This window comes from Ranitomeya imitator, chromosome 3 (genome assembly GCF_032444005.1).
Source record: "Ranitomeya imitator isolate aRanImi1 chromosome 3, aRanImi1.pri, whole genome shotgun sequence".
NCBI classification, from domain to species: Eukaryota; Metazoa; Chordata; class Amphibia; order Anura; family Dendrobatidae; genus Ranitomeya; species Ranitomeya imitator.
In genome coordinates, this window is record NC_091284.1 from 1,144,619 (window position 1) to 1,172,513 (window position 27,895).

Below are 27,895 nucleotides of genomic sequence, written 5' to 3' on the forward strand. Positions count from 1 at the left end.
CCTCCTCCTCCTGTGTTATCCCCCTCCTCCTCCTCCTGTGTTATCCCCCTCCTCCTCCTCCTGTGTTATCCCCCCTCCTCCTCCTGTAGTGTCGTCCTGTGTTATCCCCCTCCTCCTCCTCCTGTGTTATCCCCCTCCTCCTTCTCCTGTGTTATCCCCCTCCTCCTCCTGTAGTGTCCTCCTGTGTTATCCCCCCCTCCTCCTGTAGTGTCCTCCTGTGTTATCCCCCCCCCTCCTCCTGTAGTGTCCTCCTGTTATCCCCCCCTCCTCCTGTAGTGTCCTCCTGTGTTATCCCCCCTCCTCCTGTAGTGTCCTCCTGTGTTATCCCCCTCCTCCTCCTCCTGTGTTATCCCCCTCCTCCTCCTCCTTCTGTGTTATCCCCCCTCCTCCTGTAGTGTCCTCCTGTGTTATCCCCCTCCTCCTCCTCCTGTGTTATCCCCCTCCTCCTCCTGTAGTGTCCTCCTGTGTTATCCCCCCCTCCTCCTGTAGTGTCCTCCTGTGTTATCCCCTCCTCCTCCTCTGTGTTATCCCCCTCCTCCTCCTGTAGTGTCCTCCTGTGTTATCCCCCCCTCCTCCTCCTGTAGTGTCCTCCTGTGTTATTCCCCCCTCCTCCTGTAGTGTCCTCCTGTGTTATCCCCCCTCCTCCTCCTGTAGTGTCCTCCTGTGTTATCCCCCCTCCTCCTCCTGTGTTATCCCTCCTCCTCCTGTAGTGTCCTCCTGTGTTATCCCCCTCCTCCTCCTGTAGTGTCCTCCTGTGTTATCCCCCCTCCTCCTCCTGTGTTATCACCCCTCCTCCTGTAGTGTCCTCCTGTGTTATCCCCCCTCCTCCTCTTGTGTTATTCCCCCTCCTCCTCCTGTAGTGTCCTCCTGTGTTATCCCCCCTCCTCCTCCTTGTGTTATCCCCCCTCCTCCTCCTGTAGTGTCCTCCTGTGTTATCCCCCCCTCCTCCTCCTGTAGTGTCCTCCTGTGTTATCCCCCTTCCTCCTCCTGTGTTATCCCCCCTCCTCCTCCTGTAGTGTCCTCCTGTGTTATTCCCCCTCCTCCTCCTGTAGTGTCCTCCTGTGTTATCCCCCCTCCTCCTCCTGTAGTGTCCTCCTGTGTTATCCCCCCTCCTCCTCCTGTAGTGTCCTCCTGTGTTATCCCCCCCTCCTCCTGTAGTGTCCTCCTGTGTTATCCCCCCTCTTCCTCCTGTAGTGTCCTCCTGTGTTATCCCCCCTCCTCCTCCTGTAGTGTCCTCCTGTGTTATCATCCCCCCTCCTCCTCCTGTAGTGTCCTCCTGTGTTATCCCCCCTCCTCCTCCTGTAGTGTCCTCCTGTGTTACCCCCCCTCCTGTAGTGTCCTCCTGTGTTATCCCCCTCCTCCTCCTGTAGTGTCCTCCTGTGTTATCCCCCCTCCTCCTCCTGTAGTGTCCTCCTGTGTTATCCCCCTCCTCCTCCTGTGTTACCCCCCCCCTCCTGTAGTGTCCTCCTGTGTTATCCCCCTTCCTCCTCCTGTGTTATCCCCCCTCCTCCTCCTGTAGTGTCCTCCTGTGTTATTCCCCCCTCCTCCTCCTGTAGTGTCCTCCTGTGTTATCCCCCCTCCTCCTCCTGTAGTGTCCTCCTGTGTTATCCCCCCTCCTCCTCCTGTAGTGTCCTACTGTGTTATCCCCCTTCTCCTCCTGTGTTATCCCCCCTACTCCTCCTGTAGTGTCCTCCTGTGTTATCCCCCCTCCTCCTCCTGTAGTGTCCTCCTGTGTTATCCCCCCTCCTCCTCCTGTAGTGTCCTCCTGTGTTATCCCCCCTCCTCCTCCTGTAGTGTCCTCCTGTGTTATCCCCCTCCTCCTCCTGTAGTGTCCTCCTGTGTTATCCCCCCTCCTCCTCCTGTAGTGTCCTCCTGTGTTATCCCCCCTCCTCCTCCTGTGTTATCCCCCCCTCCTCCTGTAGTGTCCTCCTGTGTTATCCCCCTCCTCCTCCTGTAGTGTCCTCCTGTTATCCCCCCTCCTTCTCCTGTAGTGTCCTCCTGTGTTATCCCCCCTCCTCCTCCTGTAGTGTCCTCGTGTTATCCCCCCTCCTCCTCCTGTAGTGTCCTCCTGTGTTATCCCCCCTCTTCCTCCTGTAGTGTCCTCCTGTGTTATCCCCCCTCCTCCTCCTGTAGTGTCCTCCTGTGTTATCCCCCCTCTTCCTCCTGTAGTGTCCTCCTGTGTTATCCCCCCTCCTCCTCCTGTAGTGTCCTCCTGTGTTATCCCACCCTCCTCCTGTAGTGTCCTCCTGTGTTATCCCCCCTCCTCCTCCTGTGTTATCCCCCCTCCTCCTGTAGTGTCCTCCTGTGTTATCCCCCCTCCTCCTGTGTTATCCCCCCTCCTCCTCCTGTGTTATCCCCCCTCCTCCTGTGTTATCCCCCCTCCTCCTGTAGTGTCCTCCTGTGTTATCCCCCTCCTCCTGTGTTATCCCCCCTCCTCCTCCTGTGTTATCCCCCCTCCTCCTCCTGTTATCCCCCCTCCTCCTCCTGTTATCCCCCCTCCTCCTGTGTTATCCCCCCTCCTCCTCCTGTGTTATCCCCCCTCTCCTCCTGTGTTATCCCCCCTCCTCCTCCTGTTATCCCCCCTCCTCCTCCTGTGTTATCCCCCCTCCTCCTCCTGTGTTATCCCCCCTCCTCCTCCTCCGTTATCCCCCCTCCTCCTCCTCCTGTGTTATCCCCCCTCTCCTCCTGTTATCCCCCCTCCTCCTGTGTTATCCCTCCTCCTCCTCCTGTGTTATCCCCCCTCCTCCTCCTGTGTTATCCCCCCTCCTCCTCCTCCTGTGTTATCCCCCCTCTCCTCCTGTGTTATCCCCCCTCCTCCTGTGTTATTCTCCCTCCTCCTCCTGTTTTATCCCAATCCTCCTGTGTTATCCCCCCTCCTCCTGTGTTATCCCCCCTCCTCCTGTGTTATCCCCCCCTCCTCCTGTTATCCCCCCTCCTCCTCCTGTGTTATCCCCCCTCCTCCTCCTGTGTTATCCCCCCTCCTCCTCCTGTGTTATCCCCCCTCCTCCTCCTGTGTTATCCCCCCTCCTCCTCCTGTGTTATCCCCCCTCCTCCTGTGTTATCCCCCCTCCTCCTCCTGTGTTATCCCCCCTCCTCCTGTGTTATCCCTCCTCCTCCTCCTGTTATCCCCCCTCTCCTCCTGTGTTATCCCCCCTCCTCCTGTGTTATCCCCCCTCCTCCTCCTGTTATCCCCCCTCCTCCTCCTGTGTTATCCCCCCTCTCCTCCTGTGTTATCCCCCCTCCTCCTGTGTTATCCACCCTCCTCCTCCTGTTTTATCCCAATCCTCCTGTGTTATCCCCCCTCCTCCTGTGTTATCCCCCCTCCTCCTGTGTTATCCCCCCCTCCTCCTGTTATCCCCCCTCCTCCTCTTGTGTTATCCCCCCTCCTCCTCCTGTGTTATCCCCCCTCCTCCTCCTGTGTTATCCCCCCTCCTCCTCCTGTGTTATCCCCCCTCCTCCTGTGTTATCCCCCCTCCTCCTCCTGTGTTATCCCCCCTCTCCTCCTCCTGTGTTATCCCCCCTCCTCCTCCTGTGTTATCCCCCCTCCTCCTCCTGTGTTATCCCCCCTCCTCCTGTGTTATCCCCCCTCCTCCTGTGTTATCCCCCCCTCCTCCTGTGTTATCCCCCCTCCTCCTCCTGTGTTATCCCCCCTCCTCCTCCTGTGTTATCCCCCCTCCTCCTCCTGTGTTATCCCCCCCCTCCTCCTGTGTTATCCCCTCTCCTCCTCCTGTGTTATCCCCCCTCCTCCTCCTGTGTTATCCCCCCTCCTCCTGTGTTATCCCCCCTCCTCCTCCTGTGTTATCCCCCCTCCTCCTCCTGTGTTATCCCCCCTCCTCCTCCTGTGTTATCCCCCCTCTCCTCCTCCTGTGTTATCCCCCCTCCTCCTCCTGTGTTATCCCCCCTCCTCCTCCTGTGTTATCCCCCCTCCTCCTGTGTTATCCCCCCTCCTCCTGTGTTATCCCCCCCTCCTCCTGTGTTATCCCCCCTCCTCCTCCTGTGTTATCCCCCCTCCTCCTCCTGTGTTATCCCCCCTCCTCCTCCTGTGTTATCCCCCCTCCTCCTCCTGTTATCCCCCCTCCTCCTCCTGTTATCCCCCCTCCTCCTCCTGTGTTATCCCCCCTCCTCCTCCTGTGTTATCCCCCCTCCTCCTCCTGTGTTATCCCCCCTCCTCCTCCTGTGTTATCCCCCTCCTCCTCCTGTTATCCCCCCCCCTCCTCCTGTGTTATCCCCCCTCCTCCTGTGTTATCCCCCCTCCTCCTCCTGTGTTATCCCCCCTCCTCCTCCTGTGTTATCCCCCCTCCTCCTCCTGTGTTATCCCCCCTCCTCCTCCTGTGTTATCCCCCCTCCTCCTCCTCCTCCTGTGTTATCCCCCCTCCTCCTGTGTTATCCCCCCTCCTCCTCCTGTGTTAACCACCTCCTCCTCCTGTGTTATCCCCCCTCCTCCTCCTGTGTTACCCCCCCTCCTCCTCCTGTGTTATCCCTCTCCTCCTCCTGTTATCCCCCCTCCTCCTGTGTTATCCCCCCTCCTCCTGTGTTATACCCCCTCCCTCCTCCTGTGTTATCCCCCCTCCTCCTGTGTTATCCCCCCTCCTCCTCCTCCTGTTATCCCCCCTCCTCCTCCTGTTATCCCCCCCTCCTCCTGTGTTATCCCCCCTCTCCTCCTGTGTTATCCCCCCTCCTCCTCCTGTGTTATCCCCTCCTCCTCCTGTGTTATCCCCCTCCTCCTCCTGTTTTATCCCTCCTCCTCCTGTGTTATCCCCCCTCCTCCTCCTGTGTTATCCCCCCTCCTCCTCCTGTTATCCCCCCCTCCTCCTGTGTTATCCCCCCTCCTCCTGTGTTATCCCCCCTCCTCCTCCTGTTATCCCCCCCTCCTCCTGTGTTATCCCCCCTCCTCCTCCTGTGTTATCCCCCTCCTCCTCCTGTGTTATCCCCCCTCCTCCTCCTGTGTTATCCCCCCTCCTCCTCCTGTTATCCCCCCTCCTCCTCCTGTTATCCCCCCTCCTCCTCCTGTTATCCCCCCTCCTCCTCCTGTTTTATCCCCCTCCTCCTCCTGTGTTATCCCCCCTCCTCCTCCTGTTATCCCCCCTCCTCCTCCTGTGTTATCCCCCCTCCTCCTCCTGTGTTATCCCCCCTCCTCCTGTGTTATCCCCCCTCCTCCTCCTGTTATCCCCCCCTCCTCCTGTGTTATCCCCCCTCCTCCTCCTGTGTTATCCCCCCTCCTCCTCCTGTGTTATCCCCCCTCCTCCTCCTGTTATCCCCCCTCCTCCTCCTGTTATCCCCCCTCCTCCTCCTGTTTTATCCCCCTCCTCCTCCTGTGTTATCCCCCCTCCTCCTCCTGTTATCCCCCCTCCTCCTCCTGTGTTATCCCCCCTCCTCCTCCTGTGTTATCCCCCCTCCTCCTCCTGTGTTATCCCCCCTCCTCCTCCTGTGTTATCCCCCCTCCTCCTCCTGTGTTATCCCCCTCTCCTCCTCCTGTGTTATCCCCCCTCCTCCTGTGTTATCCCCCCTCCTCCTGTGTTATCCCCTCTCCTCCTGTGTTATCCCCCCTCCTCCTCCTGTTATCCCCTCCTCCTCCTGTGTTATCCCCTCTCCTCCTGTGTTATCCCCCCTCCTCCTCCTGTTATCCCCCCTCCTCCTGTGTTATCCCCCCTCCTCCTCCTGTGTTATCCCCCCTCCTCCTCCTGTTATCCCCCCTCCTCCTCCTGTGTTATCCCCCCTCCTCCTCCTGTGTTATCCCCCCTCTCCTCCTGTGTTATCCCCCCTCCTCCTCCTGTGTTATCCCCCCCTCCTCCTCCTGTTATCCCCCCTCCTCCTCCTGTTATCCCCCCTCCTCCTCCTGTGTTATCCCCCCTCCTCCTCCTGTGTTATCCCCCCTCCTCCTCCTGTGTTATCCCCCCTCCTCCTCCTGTTATCCCCCCTCCTCCTCCTGTGTTATCCCCCCTCCTCCTCCTGTTATCCCCCCTCCTCCTCCTGTTTTATCCCCCTCCTCCTCCTGTGTTATCCCCCCTCCTCCTCCTGTTTTATCCCTCCTCCTCCTGTTATCCCCCTCCTCCTCCTGTGTTATCCCCCTCCTCCTCCTGTGTTATCCCCCCTCCTCCTCCTGTTTTATCCCTCCTCCTCCTGTGTTATCCCCCCTCCTCCTCCTGTTATCCCCCCTCCTCCTCCTGTGTTATCCCCCCTCCTCCTCCTGTTATCCCCCCTCCTCCTCCTGTGTTATCCTCCCTCCTCCTCCTGTGTTATCCCCCCTCCTCCTCCTGTTATCCCCCCTCCTCCTCCTGTGTTATCCCCCCTCCTCCTCCTGTTATCCCCCCCTCCTCCTGTGTTATCCCCCCCTCCTCCTGTGTTATCCCCCCTCCTCCTCCTGTGTTATCCCCCCTCCTCCTCCTGTGTTATCCCCCTCCTCCTCCTGTGTTATCCCCCCCCTCCTCCTGTGTTATCCCCCCTCCTCCTCCTGTGTTATCCCCCCTCCTCCTCCTGTGTTATCCCCCCCCCTCCTCCTGTGTTATCCCCCCTCCTCCTCCTGTGTTATCCCCCCTCCTCCTCCTGTGTTATCCCCCCTCCTCCTCCTGTGTTATCCCCCCTCCTCCTCCTGTGTTATCCCCCCCCCTCCTCCTGTGTTATCCCCCCCCCTCCTCCTGTGTTATCCCCCCTCCTCCTCCTGTGTTATCCCCTCTCCTCCTCCTGTTATCCCCCCCCTCCTCCTGTGTTACCCCCCTCCTCCTCCTGTGTTATCCCCCCCCTCCTCCTGTGTTATCCCTCCTCCTCCTGTGTTATCCCCCCTCCTCCTGTGTTATCCCCCCTCCTCCTCCTGTGTTATCCCTCCTCCTCCTGTGTTATCCCCCCTCTCCTCCTCCTGTTATCCCCTCTCCTCCTCCTGTTTTATCCCCTCCTCCTCCTGTGTTATCCCCCCTCCTCCTGTGTTATCCCTCCTCCTCCTGTGTTATCCCTCCTCCTCCTGTGTTATCCCCCCTCCTCCTCCTGTGTTATCCCCCCTCCTCCTCCTGTTTTATCCCCCCTCCTCCTGTGTTATCCCCCCTCCTCCTCCTGTTTTATCCCCCCTCCTCCTCCTCCTGTTATCCCCCCCTCCTCCTCCTGTTATCCCCCCTCCTCCTCCTGTGTTATCCCCCCTCTCCTCCTCCTGTGTTATCCCCTCTCCTCCTCCTGTTATCCCCTCTCCTCCTCCTGTTTTATCCCCTCCTCCTCCTGTGTTATCCCCCCTCCTCCTGTGTTATCCCCCCTCCTCCTGTGTTATCCCCCCTCCTCCTCCTGTGTTATCCCCCCTCCTCCTCCTGTGTTATCCCCCCCTGCTCCTCCTGTTATCCCCCCTCCTCCTCCTGTGTTATCCCTCCTCCTCCTGTGTTATCCCCCCCTCCTCCTGTGTTATCCCCCCTCCTCCTGTGTTATCCCCCCTCCTCCTCCTGTGTTATCCCCCCTCCTCCTCCTGTGTTATCCCCCCTCCTCCTCCTGTGTTATCCCCCCTCCTCCTCCTGTGTTATCCCCTCCCCTCCTCCTGTGTTATCCCCCCCCCTCCTCCTGTGTTATCCCCCCTCCTCCTCCTGTGTCATCCCCTCTCCTCCTGTGTTATCCCCCCTCCTCCTCCTGTGTTATCCCCCCTCCTCCTCCTGTTTTATCCCCCCTCCTCCTGTGTCATCCTCTCATTGAGTCAGTGTATGAGAAGAATGATGGTAATAAATCTTGTCCAGTGATGTCTCCGATCCTGCTCTCTCCAAGCTGTTCTCATGAGTTTTGGGAAAATGAAATTACGGATGACTACTTATCATTTTTCCACCTTCTCTTCCTTTTCTGTTTCAGATTCTTCACTTCTCCCATCATGTTCCATGGAATTCCAGCTCAGCCGGCAGTCGGGGGTGAGCAGCTCGTGGATGTAGTATTATCAGTCTGGTGGGGGCCAGTGACTACAACTGTCACCATGATGCCTGACCTGGTGTTAAGTGTTTTCAGGATATAAGCCACTCTCTATTTAGGGAAAGTTAATGTTGGCAGGGGTCGTAGTACAGGGACAGCATCACCTGTTTGCAGTGGCGTGAGTCCCAACACCTGCATGGAGAACCCAACAAACCGCCTCTCCGTGCAGGTGCGGTGACTGTCACTCCGCCCGACACATGCAGCTGCGGCACTGACCAGCTGATTATCGGGAGCGCTCCGGGTTCCCGAGGCAGCGGTTTGGCTAAGTGCTTATCCGAAGCTATTCGATCAACACTAGTCGTCACTATCTGGTGAACGCCCATCACCTCCATCACTTCTCGCCACTGGTACATAGGCTATGAAGGATCTCCGCAGGCAGATCTTCTGTGTATGAGGCTTGTGCGGTTCTTTCTGTGTCTTCATGTGATCCCAGACACACTGGATGATGAGAAATAGGGCCTCCGGGGCCAGATCATCACCCCCAGGACTCATCCTCCTTATCTTGGTTGGATATTGGGGGTTGTTGTTCAGTTGCAGAATAAATTTGGAGAATATCAGACCCATCCTGATGGGATTATATGGTGGGTAAATATCTTTATGAATTTCTCACCATTGAGGGCCCCAAGAAGTGGGCTCGGTGAGGAATGGAGATGAAGGGTTTGGCTAAGAAAACTTTGTGCAGCAGATGAGCCACATCATGAAGATGTCCAGCAGTGCCATCAGCATAAAACTGTCAGGGACCAGCGAAACCACCTACCATGCAGAGGCGTCTGTGCAGAAGTCGTCTTCATGGAAGAATTGTGCCAAGAAAACAGACTCTCAGGTGTGAGAAATATTCTCGAGGGGCCGGAGAGAACCTGACTGTTGTGGGGGCTGAACCAATATACGAATATTGAGATGGGATTCTGGAGATGGGAATACCCATTCAAGTATTCTGACACCCCCTATATACTATGATCCATCACACAGCCTCCTGAATACACTGTGATCCATCACACAGCCTCCTGAATACACTGTGATCCATCACACAGCCTCCTGAATACACTGTGCTCCATCACACAGCCTCCTGAATACGTTGTGAGCCCCCACACAGCCTCCTGAATACACTGTGAGCCCCCACACAGCCTCCTGAATACACTGTGATCCATCACACAGCCTCCTGCATACACTGTGAGCCCCCACACAGCCTCCTGCATACACTGTGATCCATCACACAGCCTCCTGAATACGCTGTGAATCATCACACAGCCTCCTGAATACACTGTGCTCCATCACACAGCCTCCTGCATACACTGTGCTCCATCACACAGCCTCCTGCATACACTGTGCTCCATCACACAGCCTCCTGAATACGCTGTGATCCATCACACAGCCTCCTGAATACACTGTGATCCATCACACAGCCTCCTGCATACACTGTGGTCCATCACACAGCCTCTTGAATACGTTGTGAGCCCCCACACAGCCTCCTGAATACACTGTGATCCATCACACAGCCTCCTGCATACACTGTGGTCCATCACACAGCCTCTTGAATACGTTGTGAGCCCCCACACAACCTCCTGAATACACTGTGATCCATCACACAGCCTCCTGAATACACTGTGATCCATCACACAGCCTCCTGCATACACTGTGCTCCATCACACAGCCTCCTGAATACGCTGTGATCCATCACACAGCCTCCTGCATACACTGTGCTCCATCACACAGCCTCCTGAATACGCTGTGATCCATCACACAGCCTCCTGAATACGCTGTGAATCATCACACAGCCTCCTGAATACACTGTGCTCCATCACACAGCCTCCTGCAAACACACATTCGCCAGAAGACTCGCTACACTCATCAGGAGGGCGTTAAACTAGAAGAAGAGGGGACGGGAAGAAAAACATTAGACTCGAACAAAGACGACCCAGGAAAACATACTCAGAAGGGAGGTAAGAACATTTCTAAAACAATCCACAGTGAGGAGATTGGAACAAAACAAAATCCTCTAAACTGCATGCTCGCAAACGCCAGAAGCCTGACAAACAAGATGGAAGAACTAGAAGCAGAAATATCTACAGGTAACTTTGACATAGTGGGAATAACCGAGACATGGTTAGATGAAAGCTATGACTGGGCAGTTAACTTACAGGGTTACAGTCTGTTTAGAAAGGATCGTAAAAATCGGAGAGGAGGAGGGGTTTGTCTCTATGTAAAGTCTTGTCTAAAGTCCACTTTAAGGGAGGATATTAGCGAAGGAAATGAGGATGTCGAGTCCATATGGGTTGAAATTCATGGAGGGAAAAATGGTAACAAAATTCTCATTGGGGTCTGTTACAAACCCCCAAATATAACAGAAAGCATGGAAAGTCTACTTCTAAAGCAGATAGATGAAGCTGCAACCCATAATGAGGTCCTGGTTATGGGGGACTTTAACTACCCAGATATTAACTGGGAAACAGAAACCTGTGAAACCCATAAAGGCAACAGGTTTCTGCTAATAACCAAGAAAAATTATCTTTCACAATTGGTGCAGAATCCAACCAGAGGAGCAGCACTTTTAGACCTAATACTATCTAATAGACCTGACAGAATAACAAATCTGCAGGTGCTTGGGCATCTAGGAAATAGCGACCACAATATTGTGCAGTTTCACCTGTCTTTCACTAGGGGGACTTGTCAGGGAGTCACAAAAACATTGAACTTTAGGAAGGCAAAGTTTGAACAGCTTAGAGATGCCCTTAATCTGGTAGACTGGGACAATATCCTCAGAAATAAGAATACAGATAATAAATGGGAAATGTTTAAGAACATCCTAAATAGGCACTGTAAGCGGTTTATACCTTGTGGGAATAAAAGGACTAGAAATAGGAAAAACCCAATGTGGCTAAACAAAGAAGTAAGACAGGCAATTAACAGTAAAAAGAAAGCATTTGCACTACTAAAGCAGGATGGCACCATTGAAGCTCTAAAAAACTATAGGGAGAAAAATACTTTATCTAAAAAACTAATTAAAGCTGCCAAAAAGGAAACAGAGAAGCACATTGCTAAGGAGAGTAAAACTAATCCCAAACTGTTCTTCAACTATATCAATAGTAAAAGAATAAAAACTGAAAATGTAGGCCCCTTAAAAAATAGTGAGGAAAGAATGGTTGTAGATGACGAGGAAAAAGCTAACATATTAAACACCTTCTTCTCCACGGTATTCACGGTGGAAAATGAAATGCTAGGTGAAATCCCAAGAAACAATGAAAACCCTATATTAAGGGTCACCAATCTAACCCAAGAAGAGGTGCGAAACCGGCTAAATAAGATTAAAATAGATAAATCTCCGGGTCCGGATGGCATACACCCACGAGTACTAAGAGAACTAAGTAATGTAATAGATAAACCATTATTTCTTATTTTTAGTGACTCTATAGCGACAGGGTCTGTTCCGCAGGACTGGCGCATAGCAAATGTGGTGCCAATATTCAAAAAGGGCTCTAAAAGTGAACCTGGAAATTATAGGCCAGTAAGTCTAACCTCTATTGTTGGTAAAATATTTGAAGGGTTTCTGAGGGATGTTATTCTGGATTATCTCAATGAGAATAACTGTTTAACTCCATATCAGCATGGGTTTATGAGAAATCGCTCCTGTCAAACCAATCTAATCAGTTTTTATGAAGAGGTAAGCTATAGGCTGGACCACGGTGAGTCATTGGACGTGGTATATCTCGATTTTTCCAAAGCGTTTGATACCGTGCCGCACAAGAGGTTGGTACACAAAATGAGAATGCTTGGTCTGGGGGAAAATGTGTGTAAATGGGTTAGTAACTGGCTTAGTGATAGAAAGCAGAGGGTGGTTATAAATGGTATAGTCTCTAACTGGGTCGCTGTGACCAGTGGGGACCGCAGGGGTCGGTATTGGGACCTGTTCTCTTCAATATATTCATTAATGATCTGGTAGAAGGTTTACACAGTAAAATATCGATATTTGCAGATGATACAAAACTATGTAAAGCAGTTAATACAAGAGAAGATAGTATTCTGCTACAGATGGATCTGGATAAGTTGGAAACTTGGGCTGAAAGGTGGCAGATGAGGTTTAACAATGATAAATGTAAGGTTATACACATGGGAAGAGGGAATCAATATCACCATTACACACTGAACGGGAAACCACTGGGTAAATCTGACAGGGAGAAGGACTTGGGGATCCTAGTTAATGATAAACTTACCTGGAGCAGCCAGTGCCAGGCAGCAGCTGCCAAGGCAAACAGGATCATGGGGTGCATTAAAAGAGGTCTGGATACACATGATGAGAGCATTATACTGCCTCTGTACAAATCCCTAGTTAGACCGCACATGGAGTACTGTGTCCAGTTTTGGGCACCGGTGCTCAGGAAGGATATAATGGAACTAGAGAGAGTACAAAGGAGGGCAACAAAATTAATAAAGGGGATGGGAGAACTACAATACCCAGATAGATTAGCGAAATTAGGATTATTTAGTCTAGAAAAAAGACGACTGAGGGGCGATCTAATAACCATGTATAAGTATATAAGGGGACAATACAAATATCTCGCTGAGGATCTGTTTATACCAAGGAAGGTGACGGGCACAAGGGGGCATTCTTTGCGTCTGGAGGAGAGAAGGTTTTTCCACCAACATAGAAGAGGATTCTTTACTGTTAGGGCAGTGAGAATCTGGAATTGCTTGCCTGAGGAGGTGGTGATGGCGAACTCAGTCGAGGGGTTCAAGAGAGGCCTGGATGTCTTCCTGGAGCAGAACAATATAGTATCATACAATTATTAGGTTCTGTAGAAGGACGTAGATCTGGGTATTTATTATGATGGAATATAGGCTGAACTGGATGGACAAATGTCTTTTTTCGGCCTTACTAACTATGTTACTATGTTACTATGTTACTGTGCTCCATCACACAGCCTCCTGCATACACTGTGCTCCATCACACAGCCTCCTGAATACACTGTGATCCATCACACAGCCTCCTGCATACACTGATCCATCACACAGCCTCCTGAATACGCTGTGAATCATCACACAGCCTCCTGCATACACTGTGCTCCATCACACAGCCTCCTGCATACACTGTGCTCCATCACACAGCCTCCTGAATACGCTGTGATCCATCACACAGCCTCCTGAATACACTGTGAATCATCACACAGCCTCCTGCATACACTGTGATCCATCACACAGCCTCCTGAATACACTGTGATCCATCACACAGCCTCCTGCATACACTGTGCTCCATCACACAGCCTCCTGAATACGCTGTGATCCATCACACAGCCTCCTGCATACACTGTGCTCCATCACACAGCCTCCTGAATACGCTGTGATCCATCACACAGCCTCCTGAATACGCTGTGAATCATCACACAGCCTCCTGAATACACTGTGCTCCATCACACAGCCTCCTGCATACACTGTGCTCCATCACACAGCCTCCTGCATACACTGTGCTCCATCACACAGCCTCCTGCATACACTGTGCTCCATCACACAGCCTCCTGAATACACTGTGATCCATCACACAGCCTCCTGCATACACTGTGCTCCATCACACAGCCTCCTGAATACGCTGTGATCCATCACACAGCCTCCTGAATACACTGTGCTCCATCACACAGCCTCCTGAATACACTGTGATCCATCACACAGCCTCCTGAATACACTGTGAGCCCCCACACAGCCTCCTGAATACACTGTGATCCATCACACAGCCTCCTGAATACACTGTGATCCATCACACAGCCTCCTGAATACACTGTGATCCATCACACAGCCTCCTGCATACACTGTGCTCCATCACACAGCCTCCTGAATACACTGTGATCCATCACACAGCCTCCTGAATACACTGTGCTCCATCACAGCCTCCTGAATACACTGTGCTCCATCACAGCCTCCTGAATACACTGTGCTCCATCACAGCCTCCTGAATACACTGTGCTCCATCACACAGCCTCCTGCATACACTGTGCTCCATCACACAGCCTCCTGAATACACTGTGATCCATCACACAGCCTCCTGAATACACTGTGATCCATCACACAGCCTCCTGAATACACTGTGAGCCCCCACACAGCCTCCTGAATACACTGTGATCCATCACACAGCCTCCTGAATACACTGTGATCCATCACACAGCCTCCTGAATACACTGTGAGCCCCCACACAGCCTCCTGAATACACTGTGATCCATCACACAGCCTCCTGAATACGTCGTGAGCCCCCCCCCCCCCTCCCACGCAGCCTCCTGAACACGCCCTGGGCTCTCACAGCCTCCTTAAAGGGAAGGTGCCGCGTTTTAATATTGTAAAAAAAAAAAAAAACCTCTTTAATTCCCTATTTTTATAAGCTATTTTCAAGTGCATAGTATTCATTGTTTTTTTTTTTATTATTCATTTTTTTTCTGCCACTGGGCGCCGCCATTTTGATTTGCAGGACTGTAAGTGTAGCTGCACGACACTTCCAGTCTTCACATACGGCTGCCCTGGACATAGAGATCAGTAGTCGGGAGGCGACCCCATAGCGACCCCCTGGGCGGTCTCCACATCACAGCAGAGGCAGGAGATCGGCGCCATCTTGCCTCAGCCCACAGTGGAGTGTACCTGACTGTGAGCTCCACTGTAGAGCTGTGCTGTTGGAGGGGCAGCTCCATCTGTCTCCCCTCACACTCAGCGGCCATTCCCTGTCCTCTGCTGCCTGGTGTGTGGCTGAATCTCTAGAATCGCTAGAGAGGGTGAAGTGCTGTGGTCTGATGTCCTCTTATCAGGAGCTGCAGAGAGGTAACAGAGGGGGATGGGGGAGGCTCTGTGCTGCTCCGACCTCTCACTGCAGCTCCTCACAGGACATCAGACCCTGCATCTATCACTATACTGTGCTGAGCCAAGTATCTAATCCTCTCCTGTGTAATACTGTCTGGTGAGCCGTGTATCTAATCCTAATAATAATAATAATAATCTTTATATAGCGCCAACATATTCCGCAGCGCTTTACAGTTTAACAGTTTCAAACACAAAAGTCATAAGTAACAATGTTAACAATACAATAATTAAAGCACAATAAGCCGCCCCTGCTCGTGAGAGCTTACAATCTACAATGAGGTGGGGGAGATACAAAGTACAGGTGTGTATTAACAATGATGTATTTACAATGAGGGTCCAGCCATCTTCAGGGGGTGGGGGTAGATGGAGATAGTGAATGGGCTACACACACACACATAATATGAGTTTGATTAGTGAATGTGATAGGCCGCTCTGAACAAATGTGTTTTGAGGGAGCGCCTAAAACTATGCAAGTTGTGGATGGTCCTAATATCTTGGGGTAGAGCATTCCAGAGGATTGGCGCAGCACGGGAGAAGTCTTGGAGTCGGGAGTGGGAGGTACGGATTAGTGCAGAGGTTAGTCGGAAGTCATTTGCAGAGCGCAGTGGTCTGTTAGGCTGATAGGCAGAAATGAGGGAGGAGATGTAAGGGGGGCCGCACTGTGGAGAGGACACATAGGGTGATAGACAGAAATGAGGGAGGAGATGTAAGGGGGTGCCGCACTGTGGAGAGCTTTGTGGGTGAGAACAAGTACTATGAATTGTATCCTATAATGAATGGGCAGCCAGTGTAACGACTGGTGAAGAGCGGACGCGTCCGAGTAACGATTAGCCAGATGGACGACCCTGGCTGCCGCATTAAGGATGGACTGGAGAGGGGAAAGTCGAGTGAGGGGGAGGCCAATTAATAGAGCGTTACACTAGTCCAGGCGGGAGTGGATCAGGGCGACAGTGAGGGTTTTAGCTGTCTCCATGGTGAGAAAAGGGCGGATTCTAGAGATGTTCTTTAGGTGTAAGCGGCACGAGCGGGCAAGAGATTGTATATGGGAGGTGAAGGAGAGATCAGAGTCAGACATAATACCCAGACACCGCGCCTGCTGCCGGGGTGTTATTATGGTGCCACCCACGGAGAGGGAAATGTCAGATTTAGGGAGGTTAGTAGATGGCGGGAGCAGAAGAAGTTCAGTTTTGGAGAGGTTGAGTTTCAGATAGAGAGCGGACATGATGTCAGAGACTGCGGACAGACAGTCAGTGGCGTTCTGTAGTACAGCGGGTAAGGTCAGGGGATGACGTATATAGTTGTGTGTCATCGGCATAAAGATGGTACTGAAAGCCAAATCTGCTGATGGTCTGTCCAATTGGGGCCGTGTAGAGGGAGAAGAGAAGGGGGCCAAGGACTGAGCCCTGAGGTACCCCGACAGCGAGAGGAAGAGGAGATGAAGTGGAGCCAGAGAACAGAACACTGAAGGAGCGGTCAGAAAGATAGGAGGAGAACCAGGAGAGAGCAGTGTCCTTAATGCCAAGTGACTGGAGCCTAGAGAGTAGGAGAGGGTGGTCAACAGTGTCGAAAGCTGCAGAAAGGTCGAGAAGAATGAGCAGAGAGTGGTCACCATTACGTTTTGCTGTCAGAAGGTCATTGGTCACTTTGATGAGTGCAGTTTCTGTCGAATGTAGGGGGCGGAAACCGGACTGTGAAGGGTCTAGGAGGGAGTGAGTGGAGAGGTAACGGATAAGGCGGGAGTATATCAGGCGCTCCAAGAGTTTAGAGATGAAGAGGAGATTGGAGACCGGTCTGTAGTTGTTTGTGCAGAATGGGTCGAGGGTGGGTTTCTTTAGTAATGGAGTAATGATAGAGTGTTTGAAGGAGGAGGGGAAAATGCCAGAGGAGAGGGAGAGATTAAAGATTGTAGTTAGGTGACTTGTGACAACTGGAGAGAGAGACTGGAGGAGATGTGAGGGAATGGGGTCGGTGGTGCATGTAGTCAGACGAGAAGAGGAGATTGGAGACTTCTTCTTCTGTGATGGGATCGAATATGGAGAGTGAGCCAGGGGAGATGCAGGGAGGGATGGGAGTCACTGAACTTAGTTGTTGGGAGCGGATTTCCTGACGGATATTGTCTATTTTCTCTATAAAGTGGGAGGCCAGGTCATCAGCACAAATATCTGTGATAGGGGCTTGTGCTTTTGGCCTGAGGAGGGAGTGAATGGTGTCGAAGAGTTTCTTGGTGTTGTTGGATAGTGAGGAGATCAGGGTGGTGAAGTAGGTCTGTTTGGCGAGGTGAAGGGCAAAGTTATAGGTCCTTAATATAAATCTGAAGTGTAAATCCTATCCTGTGTGATACTGACTGCTGAGCCGTGTATCTAATCCTCTCCTGTGTGATACTGTCTGCTGAGCCGTGTATCTAATCCTCTCCTGTGTGATACTGACTGCTGAGCCGTGTATCTAATCCTCTCCTGTGTGATACTGTCTGCTGAGACGTGTATCTAATCCTCTCCTGTGTGATACTGTCTGCTGAGCCGTGTATCTAATCCTATCCTGTGTGATACTGACTGCTGAGCCGTGTATCTAATCCTATCCTGTGTGATACTGACTGCTGAGCCGTGTATCTAATCCTCTCCTGTGTGATACTGTCTGCTGAGCCGTGTATCTAATCCTATCCTGTGTGATACTGACTGCTGAGCCGTGTATCTAATCCTATCCTGTGTGATACTGACTGCTGAGCCGTGTATCTAATCCTCTCCTGTGTGATACTGTCTGCTGAGCCGTGTATCTAATCCTCTCCTGTGTGATACTGTCTGCTGAGCCGTGTATCTAATCCTCTCCTGTGTGATACTGACTGCTGAGCCGTGTATCTAATCCTCTCCTGTGTGATACTGTCTGCTGAGCCGTGTATCTAATCCTCTCCTGTGTGATACTGTCTGCTGAGCCGTGTATCTAATCCTATCCTGTGTGATACTGACTGCTGAGCCGTGTATCTAATCCTATCCTGTGTGATACTGACTGCTGAGCCGTGTATCTAATCCTATCCTGTGTGATACTGACTGCTGAGCCGTGTATCTAATCCTCTCCTGTGTGATACTGTCTGCTGGCCCCTGTATCTAATCCTATCCTGTGTGATACTCTCTGCTGAGCCGTGTATCTAATCCTCTCCTGTGTGATACTCTCTGCTGAGCCGTGTATCTAATCCTATCCTGTGTGATATGACTGCTGAGCCGTGTATCTAATCCTCTCCTGTGTGATACTGTCTGCTGAGCCGTGTATCTAATCCTCTCCTGTGTGATACTGTCTGCTGAGCCGTGTATCTAATCCTATCCTGTGTGATACTGTCTGCTGAGCCGTGTATCTAATCCTCTCCTGTGTGATACTGTCTGCTGAGCCGTGTATCTAATCCTATCCTGTGTGATATGACTGCTGAGCCATGTATCTAATCCTCTCCTGTGTGATACTGACTGCTGAGCAGTGTATCTAATCCTCTCCTGTGTGATACTGTCTGCTGAGCCGTGTATCTAATCCTATCCTGTGTGATACTGTCTGCTGAGCCGTGTATCTAATCCTATCCTGTGTGATACTGTCTGCTGAGCCATGTATCTAATCTCCTGTGTGATACTGACTGCTGAGCCGTGTATCTAATCCTCTCCTGTGTGATACTGACTGCTGGCCCCTGTATCTAATCCTATCCTGTGTGATACTCTCTGCTGAGCCGTGTATCTAATCCTCTCCTGTGTGATACTGACTGCTGAGCCGTGTATCTAATCCTCTTCTGTGTGATACTGACTGCTGAGCCGTGTATCTAATCCTCTCCTGTGTGATACTGACTGCTGAGCCGTGTATCTAATCCTCTCCTGTGTGATACTGACTGCTGAGCCGTGTATCTAATCCTCTCCTGTGTGATACTGACTGCTGAGCCGTGTATCTAATCCTCTCCTGTGTGATACTGTCTGCTGGCCCCTGTATCTAATCCTATCCTGTGTGATACTCTCTGCTGAGCCGTGTATCTAATCCTCTCCTGTGTGATACTGTCTGCTGAGCCGTGTATCTAATCCTATCCTGTGTGATACTGACTGCTGAGCCATGTATCTAATCCTCTCCTGTGTGATACTGTCTGCTGAGCAGTGTATCTAATCCTCTCCTGTGTGATACTGTCTGCTGAGCCGTGTATCTAATCCTATCCTGTGTGATACTGTCTGCTGAGCCATGTATCTAATCCTCTCCTGTGTGATACTGACTGCTGAGCCGTGTATCTAATCCTCTCCTGTGTGATACTGACTGCTGGCCCCTGTATCTAATCCTATCCTGTGTGATACTCTCTGCTGAGCCGTGTATCTAATCCTCTCCTGTGTGATACTGACTGCTGAGCCGTGTATCTAATCCTCTCCTGTGTGATACTGACTGCTGAGCCGTGTATCTAATCCTCTCCTGTGTGATACTGACTGCTGAGCCATGTATCTAATCCTCTCCTGTGTGATACTCTCTGCTGAGCCGTGTATCTAATCCTATCCTGTGTGATACTGTCTGCTGGCCCCTGTATCTAATCCTATCCTGTGTGATACTCTCTGCTGAGCCGTGTATCTAATCCTCTCCTGTGTGATACTCTCTGCTGAGCCGTGTATCTAATCCTATCCTGTGTGATACTGACTGCTGAGCCGTGTATCTAATCCTCTCCTGTGTGATACTGTCTGCTGAGCCGTGTATCTAATCCTCTCCTGTGTGATACTGTCTGCTGAGCCGTGTATCTAATCCTATCCTGTGTGATACTGACTGCTGAGCCATGTATCTAATCCTCTCCTGTGTGATACTGTCTGCTGAGCAGTGTATCTAATCCTCTCCTGTGTGATACTGTCTGCTGAGCCGTGTATCTAATCCTATCCTGTGTGATACTGTCTGCTGAGCCATGTATCTAATCCTCTCCTGTGTGATACTGACTGCTGAGCCGTGTATCTAATCCTCTCCTGTGTGATACTGACTGCTGGCCCCTGTATCTAATCCTATCCTGTGTGATACTCTCTGCTGAGCCGTGTATCTAATCCTCTCCTGTGTGATACTGACTGCTGAGCCGTGTATCTAATCCTCTCCTGTGTGATACTGACTGCTGAGCCGTGTATCTAATCCTCTCCTGTGTGATACTGACTGCTGAGCCATGTATCTAATCCTCTCCTGTGTGATACTCTCTGCTGAGCCGTGTATCTAATCCTATCCTGTGTGATACTGTCTGCTGGCCCCTGTATCTAATCCTATCCTGTGTGATACTCTCTGCTGAGCCGTGTATCTAATCCTCTCCTGTGTGATACTCTCTGCTGAGCCGTGTATCTAATCCTATCCTGTGTGATACTGACTGCTGAGCCGTGTATCTAATCCTCTCCTGTGTGATACTCTCTGCTGAGCCGTGTATCTAATCCTCTCCTGTGTGATACTGTCTGCTGGCCCCTGTATCTAATCCTATCCTGTGTGATACTCTCTGCTGAGCCGTGTATCTAATCCTCTCCTGTGTGATACTCTCTGCTGAGCCGTGTATCTAATCCTATCCTGTGTGATACTGACTGCTGAGCCGTGTATCTAATCCTCTCCTGTGTGATACTCTCTGCTGGCCCCTGTATCTAATCCTCTCCTGTGATACTGTCTGCTGAGCCGTGTATCTAATCCTCTCCTGTGTGATACTGTCTGGTGAACCGTGTATCTAATCCTCTCCTGTGTGATACTGACTGCTGAGCCGTGTATCTAATCCTCTCCTGTGTGATACTGACTGCTGAGCCGTGTATCTAATCCTCTCCTGTGTGATACTGACTGCTGAGCCATGTATCTAATCCTATCCTGTGATACTGTCTGCAGAGCTGTGTATCTAATCCCCTCCTGTGTGATACTGACTGCTGAGCCGTGTATCTAATCCACTCCTGTGTGATACTGACTGCTGAGCTGTGTATCTAATCCTATCCTGTGTGATGCTGACTGCTGAGCTGTGTATCTAATCCTCTCCTGTGTGATACTGACTGCTGAGCCGTGTATCTAATCCTCTCCTGTGCGATACTGACTGCTGAGCCGTGTATCTAATCCACTCCTGTGTGATACTGTCTGGTGAACCGTGTATCTAATCCTCTCCTGTGTGATACTGACTGCTGAGCCGTGTATCTAATCCCCTCCTGTGTGATACTGACTGCTGAGCCGTGTATCTAATCCACTCCTGTGTGATGCTGACTGCTGAGCCATGTATCTAATCCTCTCCTGTGTGATACTGACTGCTGAGCCGTGTATCTAATCCTCTCCTGTGTGATACTGACTGCTGAGCCATGTATCTAATCCTATCCTGTGATACTGTCTGCAGAGCTGTGTATCTAATCCCCTCCTGTGTGATACTGTCTGCTGAGCCGTGTATCTAATCCTCTCCTGTGTGATACTGACTGCTGAGCCGTGTATCTAATCCTCTCCTGTGTGATACTGACTGCTGAGCCGTGTATCTAATCCTATCCTGTGTGATACTGACTGCTGAGCCGTGTATCTAATCCTCTCCTGTGTGATACTGACTGCTGAGCCGTGTATCTAATCCTATCCTGTGTGATACTGTCTGCTGAGCCGTGTATCTAATCCTGTCCTGTGTGATACTGTCTGCTGAGCCGTGTATCTAATCCTCTCCTGTGTGATACTGACTGCTGAGCCGTGTATCTAATCCTATACTGTGTGATACTGTCTGCTGAGCCGTGTATCTAATCCTCTCCTGTGTGATTCTGACTGCTGAGCCGTGTATCTAATCCTCTCCTGTGTGATACTGTCTGCTGAGCCGTGTATCTAATCCTCTCCTGTGTGATACTGTCTGCTGAGCCGTGCATCTAATCCTCTCCTGTGTGATACTGACTGCTGAGCCGTGTATCTAATCCTCTCCTGTGTGATACTGTCTGCTGAGCCATGCATCTAATCCTATACTGTGTGATATTATGCTGAGCCGTGTATCTAATCTTCTGTGTGATACTGTCTGCTGAGCCGTGTATCTAATCCTCTCCTGTGTGATACTGACTGCTGAGCCGTGCATCTAATCCTCTCCTGTGTGATACTGTCTGCTGAGCCGTGCATCTAATCCTCTCCTGTGTGATACTGACTGCTGAGCCATGCATCTAATCCTATCCTGTGTGATACTGACTGCTGAGCCGTGCATCTAATCCTCTCCTGTGTGATACTGACTGCTGAGCCGTGTATCTAATCCTCTCCTGTGTGATACTGTCTGCTGAGCCATGCATCTAATCCTCTCCTGTGTGATATTATGCTGAGCCGTGTATCTAATCTTCTGTGTGATACTGTCTGCTGAGCCGTGTATCTAATCCTCTCCTGTGTGATACTGTCTGCTGAGCTGTATCTAATCCTCTCCTGTGTGATACTGACTGCTGAGCCGTGTATCTAATCCTCTCCTGTGTGATACTGTCTGCTGAGCCGTGTATCTAATCCTCTCCTGTGTGATACTGTCTGCTGAGCCGTGTATCTAATCCTATCCTGTGTGATACTGTCTGCTGAGCCGTGTATCTAATCCTCTCCTGTGTGATACTGACTGCTGAGCTGTATCTAATCCTCTCCTGTGTGATACTGACTGCTGAGCCGTGTATCTAATCCTCTCCTGTGTGATACTGTCTGCTGAGCCGTGTATCTAATCCTCTCCTGTGTGATACTGTCTGCTGAGCCGTGTATCTAATCCTATCCTGTGTGATACTGTCTGCTGAGCCGTGTATCTAATCCTATCCTGTGTGATACTGTCTGCTGAGCCATGTATCTAATCCTCTCCTGTGTGATACTGACTGCTGAGCCGTGTATCTAATCCTCTCCTGTGTGATACTGTCTGCTGAGCCGTGTATCTAATCCTCTCCTGTGTGATACTGTCTGCTGAGCCGTGTATCTAATCCTCTCCTGTGTGATACTGACTGCTGAGCCGTGTATCTAATCCTCTCCTGTGTGATACTGACTGCTGAGCCGTGTATCTAATCCTCTCCTGTGTGATACTGTCTGCTGAGCCGTGTATCTAATCCACTCCTGTGTGATACTGACTGCTGGCCCCTGTATCTAATCCTATCCTGTGTGATACTGACTGCTGAGCCGTGTATCTAATCCTCTCCTGTGTGATACTGACTGCTGAGCCGTGTATCTAATCCTCTCCTGTGTGATACTGACTGCTGAGCCATGTATCTAATCCTCTCCTGTGTGATACTGTCTGCTGAGCCGTGTATCTAATCTTCTGTGTGATACTGACTGCTGGGCCGTGTATCTAATCCTCTCCTGTGTGATACTCTCTGCTGGCCCCTGTATCTAATCCTATCCTGTGTGATACTGACTGCTGAGCCGTGTATCTAATCCTCTCCTGTGTGATACTGTCTGCTGAGCCGTGTATCTAATCTTCTGTGTGATACTGTCTGCTGAGCCATGCATCTAATCCTCTCCTGTGTGATACTGTCTGCTGAGCCGTGTATCTAATCCTCTCCTGTGTGATACTGTCTGCTGAGCCGTGTATCTAATCCTATCCTGTGTGATACTGACTGCTGAGCCGTGTATCTAATCCTCTCCTGTGTGATACTGTCTGCTGAGCCGTGTATCTAATCCTCTCCTGTGTGATACTGTCTGCTGAGCCATGCATCTAATCCTCTCCTGTGTGATACTGTCTGCTGAGCCGTGTATCTAATCCTCTCCTGTGTGATACTGTCTGCTGAGCCGTGTATCTAATCCTCTCCTGTGTGATACTATGCTGAGCCGTGTATCTAATCCTCCCCTGTGTGATACTGACTGCTGAGCCGTGTATCTAATCCTCTCCTGTGTGATACTGACTGCTGAGCCGTGTATCTAATCCTATCCTGTGTGATACTGTCTGCTGAGCTGTGTATCTAATCCTCTCCTGTGTGATACTGTCTGCTGAGCCGTGTATCTAATCTTCTGTGTGATACTGTCTGCTGAGCCGTGTATCTAATCCTCTCCTATGCACTCCTCTCCCCCATGCATATCTTTCCCCATTGCACACACAACTCAATGCGTGCGTTAACAGGAGCTGCGGGCGTCATGCTGTATTATGGCATTACGTGAGATCTATATGACGGTATTATGTGATCTGTATGGTGAGAATTATATGGTGGTATTGTGTGTGATCTATATGGCGGTATTATGTGAGAACGCTGGCAGCATTATGTGTGATCTATATGGTGGTATTATGTGAGAACACTGGCGGTATTATGTGTGATCTATATGGTGGTATGTGAGAACACTGGCGGTATTATGTGTGATCTATATGGTGGTATTATGTGAGAACACTGGCGGTATTATGTGTGATCTATATGGCGGTATTATGTGAGAACACTGGCGGTATTATGTGTGATCTGTATGGCGGTATTATGTGAGAACGCTGGCAGCATTATGTGTGATCTATATGGCGGTATTATGTGAGAACGCTGGCAGCATTACGTGAGATCTATATGACGGTATTATGTGATCTGTATGGTGGTATTATGCTTGATCAGTATTGTGAGAATTATATGGTGGTATTGTGTGTGATCTATATGGCGGTATTATGTGAGAACACTGGCGGTATTATGTGTGATCTATATGGTGGTATTATGTGAGAACACTGGCGGTATTATGTGTGATCTATATGGTGGTATTATGTGAGAACACTGGCGGTATTATGTGTGATCTATATGGTGGTATGTGAGAACACTGGAGGTATTATGTGTGATCTATATGGTGGTATGTGAGAACACTGGCGGTATTATGTGTGATCTATATGGCGGTATGTGAGAACACTGGCGGTATTATGTGTGATCTATATGGCGGTATGTGAGAACACTGGCGGTATTATGTGTGATCTATATGGCGGTATTATGTGAGAACACTATGGCAGTGTTATGTGTGATCTATATGGTGGTATGTGAGAACACTGGCGGTATTATGTGTGATCTATATGGTGGTATGTGAGAACACTGGCGGTATTATGTGTGATCTATATGGTGGTATGTGAGAACACTGGCAGTATTATGTGTGATCTATATGGTGGTATGTGAGAACACTGGCGGTATTATGTGTGATCTATATGGTGGTATGTGAGAACACTGGCGGTATTATGTGTGATCTATATGGTGGTATGTGAGAACACTGGCAGTATTATGTGTGATCTATATGGCGGTATTATGTGAGAACACTATGGCAGTATTATGTGTGATCTATATGGTGGTATGTGAGAACATTGGCGGTATTATGTGTGATCTATATGGTGGTATTATGTGAGAACACTGGCAGTATTATGTGTGATCTATATGGTGGTATGTGAGAACATTGGCGGTATTATGTGTGATCTATATGGCGGTATTATGTGACAACACTATGGCAGTATTATGTGTGATCTATATGGCGGTATTATGTGAGAACATTGGCGGTATTATGTGTGATCTATATGGCGGTATTATGTGAGAACACTATGGCAGTATTATGTATGATCTATATGGCGGTATGTGAGAACACTGGCGGTATTGTGTGATCTATATGGCGGTATTATGCGAGAACACTGGCAGTATTATGTGTGATCTATATGGCGGTATTATGTGAGAACATTGGCGGTATTATGTGTGATCTATATGGCGGTATTATGTGAGAACACTATGGCAGTATTATGTGTGATCTATATGGTGGTATGTGAGAACACTGGTGGTATTATGTGTGATCTATATGGCGGTATTATGTGTGATCTATATGGCGGTATGTGAGAACACTATGGCAGTATTATGTGTGATCTATATGGCGGTATTATGTGACAACACTATGGTGGTATTATGTGTGATCTATATGGCGGTATTATGTGTGATCTATATGGCGGTATTATGTGACAACACTATGGCAGTATTATGTGTGATCTATATGGCGGTATTATGTGAGAACACTATGGCAGTATTATGTGTGATCTATATGGCGGTATTATGCGAGAACACTATGGCAGTATTATCTTCAGAAAGCGGACCCATTCTATGGTGGTTCTGGCTGAGCACCTGCACGCGGGTCTGGGGTAATAGAGGGGGCAGCAGGACCTCCAGTTAGGTGCAGTCAGGGCTGGTGAGGCGGCTGAAGAGAGGGGTGTCATTTTTATCGTTACTATATGGCTACATTTCCTTCCCAGCGTCACCCCGGACTGCGCCTGTCACCTCGCTTTCACACATTGCCAGGACAGGATGGGGAAGACAGGATCTGAGGAGGGGAATGGGGTCTGCATACAAAGTCTGGATCAGACCAGGCCATCAATCCGCAGAAATGTTTCCTGGATTTCTGTGGAGCAGACGGTCCATCCATGAGTATAAAAGACAGCGCTCTATGTACAATCCCTGGCTGCTCCGCACACCGAACAGGGGGCCCCCATAGACCAGCACACTGCTCTCCTGAAATACTCTGTGCTGCTGTCACCCTGCTCCCTCCACCACCTATCTCCCAGAATCCTTGCTGCCTGCCATCCTCGGTGACCGTCTACTTGTCAGTATAAGGCTGCTTTCACACTAGCGTCGGTACGAGCTCGTCGTAGTGTCGGGCCGATGTACCGACGCATGCTGTGAAAGAAATGCCCGACGTGGGCAGCGGCAGCAGTCTTACCACGCTTCCGCTGCCCCATTGTAAGGTCTGGGGAGGAGGGGGCGGAGTTTCTGCCGTGCATGCGCGGTCGAAAATGGTGGACTCGACGCACAAACGTTACATGTAACTTTTTTCGTGGCGGCGGTCCACCAAAACATGACGCAACCGTCACACGCTAGTTGCGACGTGTGGCAATACGTCGGTAATGTTAGTCTATGGGGAAAAACGCATCCGGCAGACAACTTTGCAGGATGCGTTTTTTCTTCTGAACGACGCATTGCAACGTACAGCCAACAACGCTAGTGTGAAAGTAGCCGAAGGCTGCCGCCCACTATCAGTATTTTACCTCAGTATTTGTAGCCAAAACCAGGAGTGGGTGATAAATCCAGAAGTGGTGCAGATGGTTCTATTAGACTTTCCTCTAATTGTTCCACTCCTGGTTTTGGCTACAAATACTGAGGTAAAATACTGACCAAATACTGATAGTGTGACGGCAGCCATACTCTGCAGTCACCAACAAAATGGCTGCTCACTGGGTTCCTGAATATCATCCTCTCTAATCCCTTAGCAAACACCCAGAAGGGGAGGAGACACAGGTCAGCAGACTCCGCCCATATTTACTGCAGTGCAGTAATGTGAGCTAGTTGTACGCTAGGTTTTTCTGAAATTTCAGCAGCTGCTCCCCCTAGTGTTTAAAAGTGGAAATTCCAAAACTTTTCAAATTATTTTTCATATTTTACTAAATTATAAACAAATGATAATATTTTTTAAGAAAATGTAATCATTAATTCTTTACATTTTTACAATTTCTGAAAAAAAAAATTTTTTTGATGGCACCTTCCCTTTAATAATCCATGAGCCCCCACACGGCCTCCCATATACATGCAAACATCCAATTCACATATGAAACCCCTTGTTCCCGTTCACCCCGTCATCATGTCTGCTGTCTCCCGCAGATTGGTGGAAGAAGGAGCTGGTGACCCCCTATACTGCTGTGTGCATCCTGAGGATGTGGACATGGGGAAGAGGGCGCGGTGCAGCCCGTGGACCACTGTTTTCAGCCCTCCGGCTCTATCGGTCTGTGGGCCAGACTGGACCAGCCAGAGAGCTAGATGTGGCCCATGACCACACTTCCCAGCTCTGGTCTACATGGAGACTGGGGGCAGTAAAGGTCAGCGGTCTCTGGACTGAGGAGAAAATGTGCAATATTCAGCTGTAACAGGAGCAGAACAATGAGGGTCTGCAGGAGCAGTGACACGTGGTGGAGGGTCCTACAAGCTCAGGGCTGCACTTCAGCAAATGGAGACTATCGGTCAGGATTAATGGTGTCCTCAGTGCTGAGAAATCTCCGCAGACCCTGACCCATCATGTAATCCCATCAGGAGGCGTCTGCTCGGCTCCAGACTTACTCTGCAGTCAGATAACAACCCCCCAACAACCAGCCAGTGTCATTAAGGTGGAGCCTGGGGGTGATGATCCGGCCCCGCCGGTCACCAGATACTGATGAGGGAGGAGACGAGCGGTCACCAGATACTGATGATGGAGGCGACGGGCGGTCACCAGATACTGATGATGGAGG

The 27,895-nt window shown here is 50.5% G+C and overlaps 1 protein-coding gene across 2 annotated transcripts in view; it reads left to right on the top strand.

The window, feature by feature from the left end:
* VPS28 (VPS28 subunit of ESCRT-I) overlaps window positions 1-27,895 on the top strand; it is a 156,953-nt gene that overhangs the window by 15,772 nt on the left and 113,286 nt on the right. For both annotated transcript variants that reach the window (XM_069760353.1, XM_069760354.1), the window contains exon 2: window positions 7,813-7,868. In XM_069760353.1, coding sequence (XP_069616454.1) covers window positions 7,832-7,868 — 37 coding nt within the window. In that variant the 5' untranslated portion in view covers window positions 7,813-7,831. The remainder of the gene's footprint in view (window positions 1-7,812; window positions 7,869-27,895) is intronic.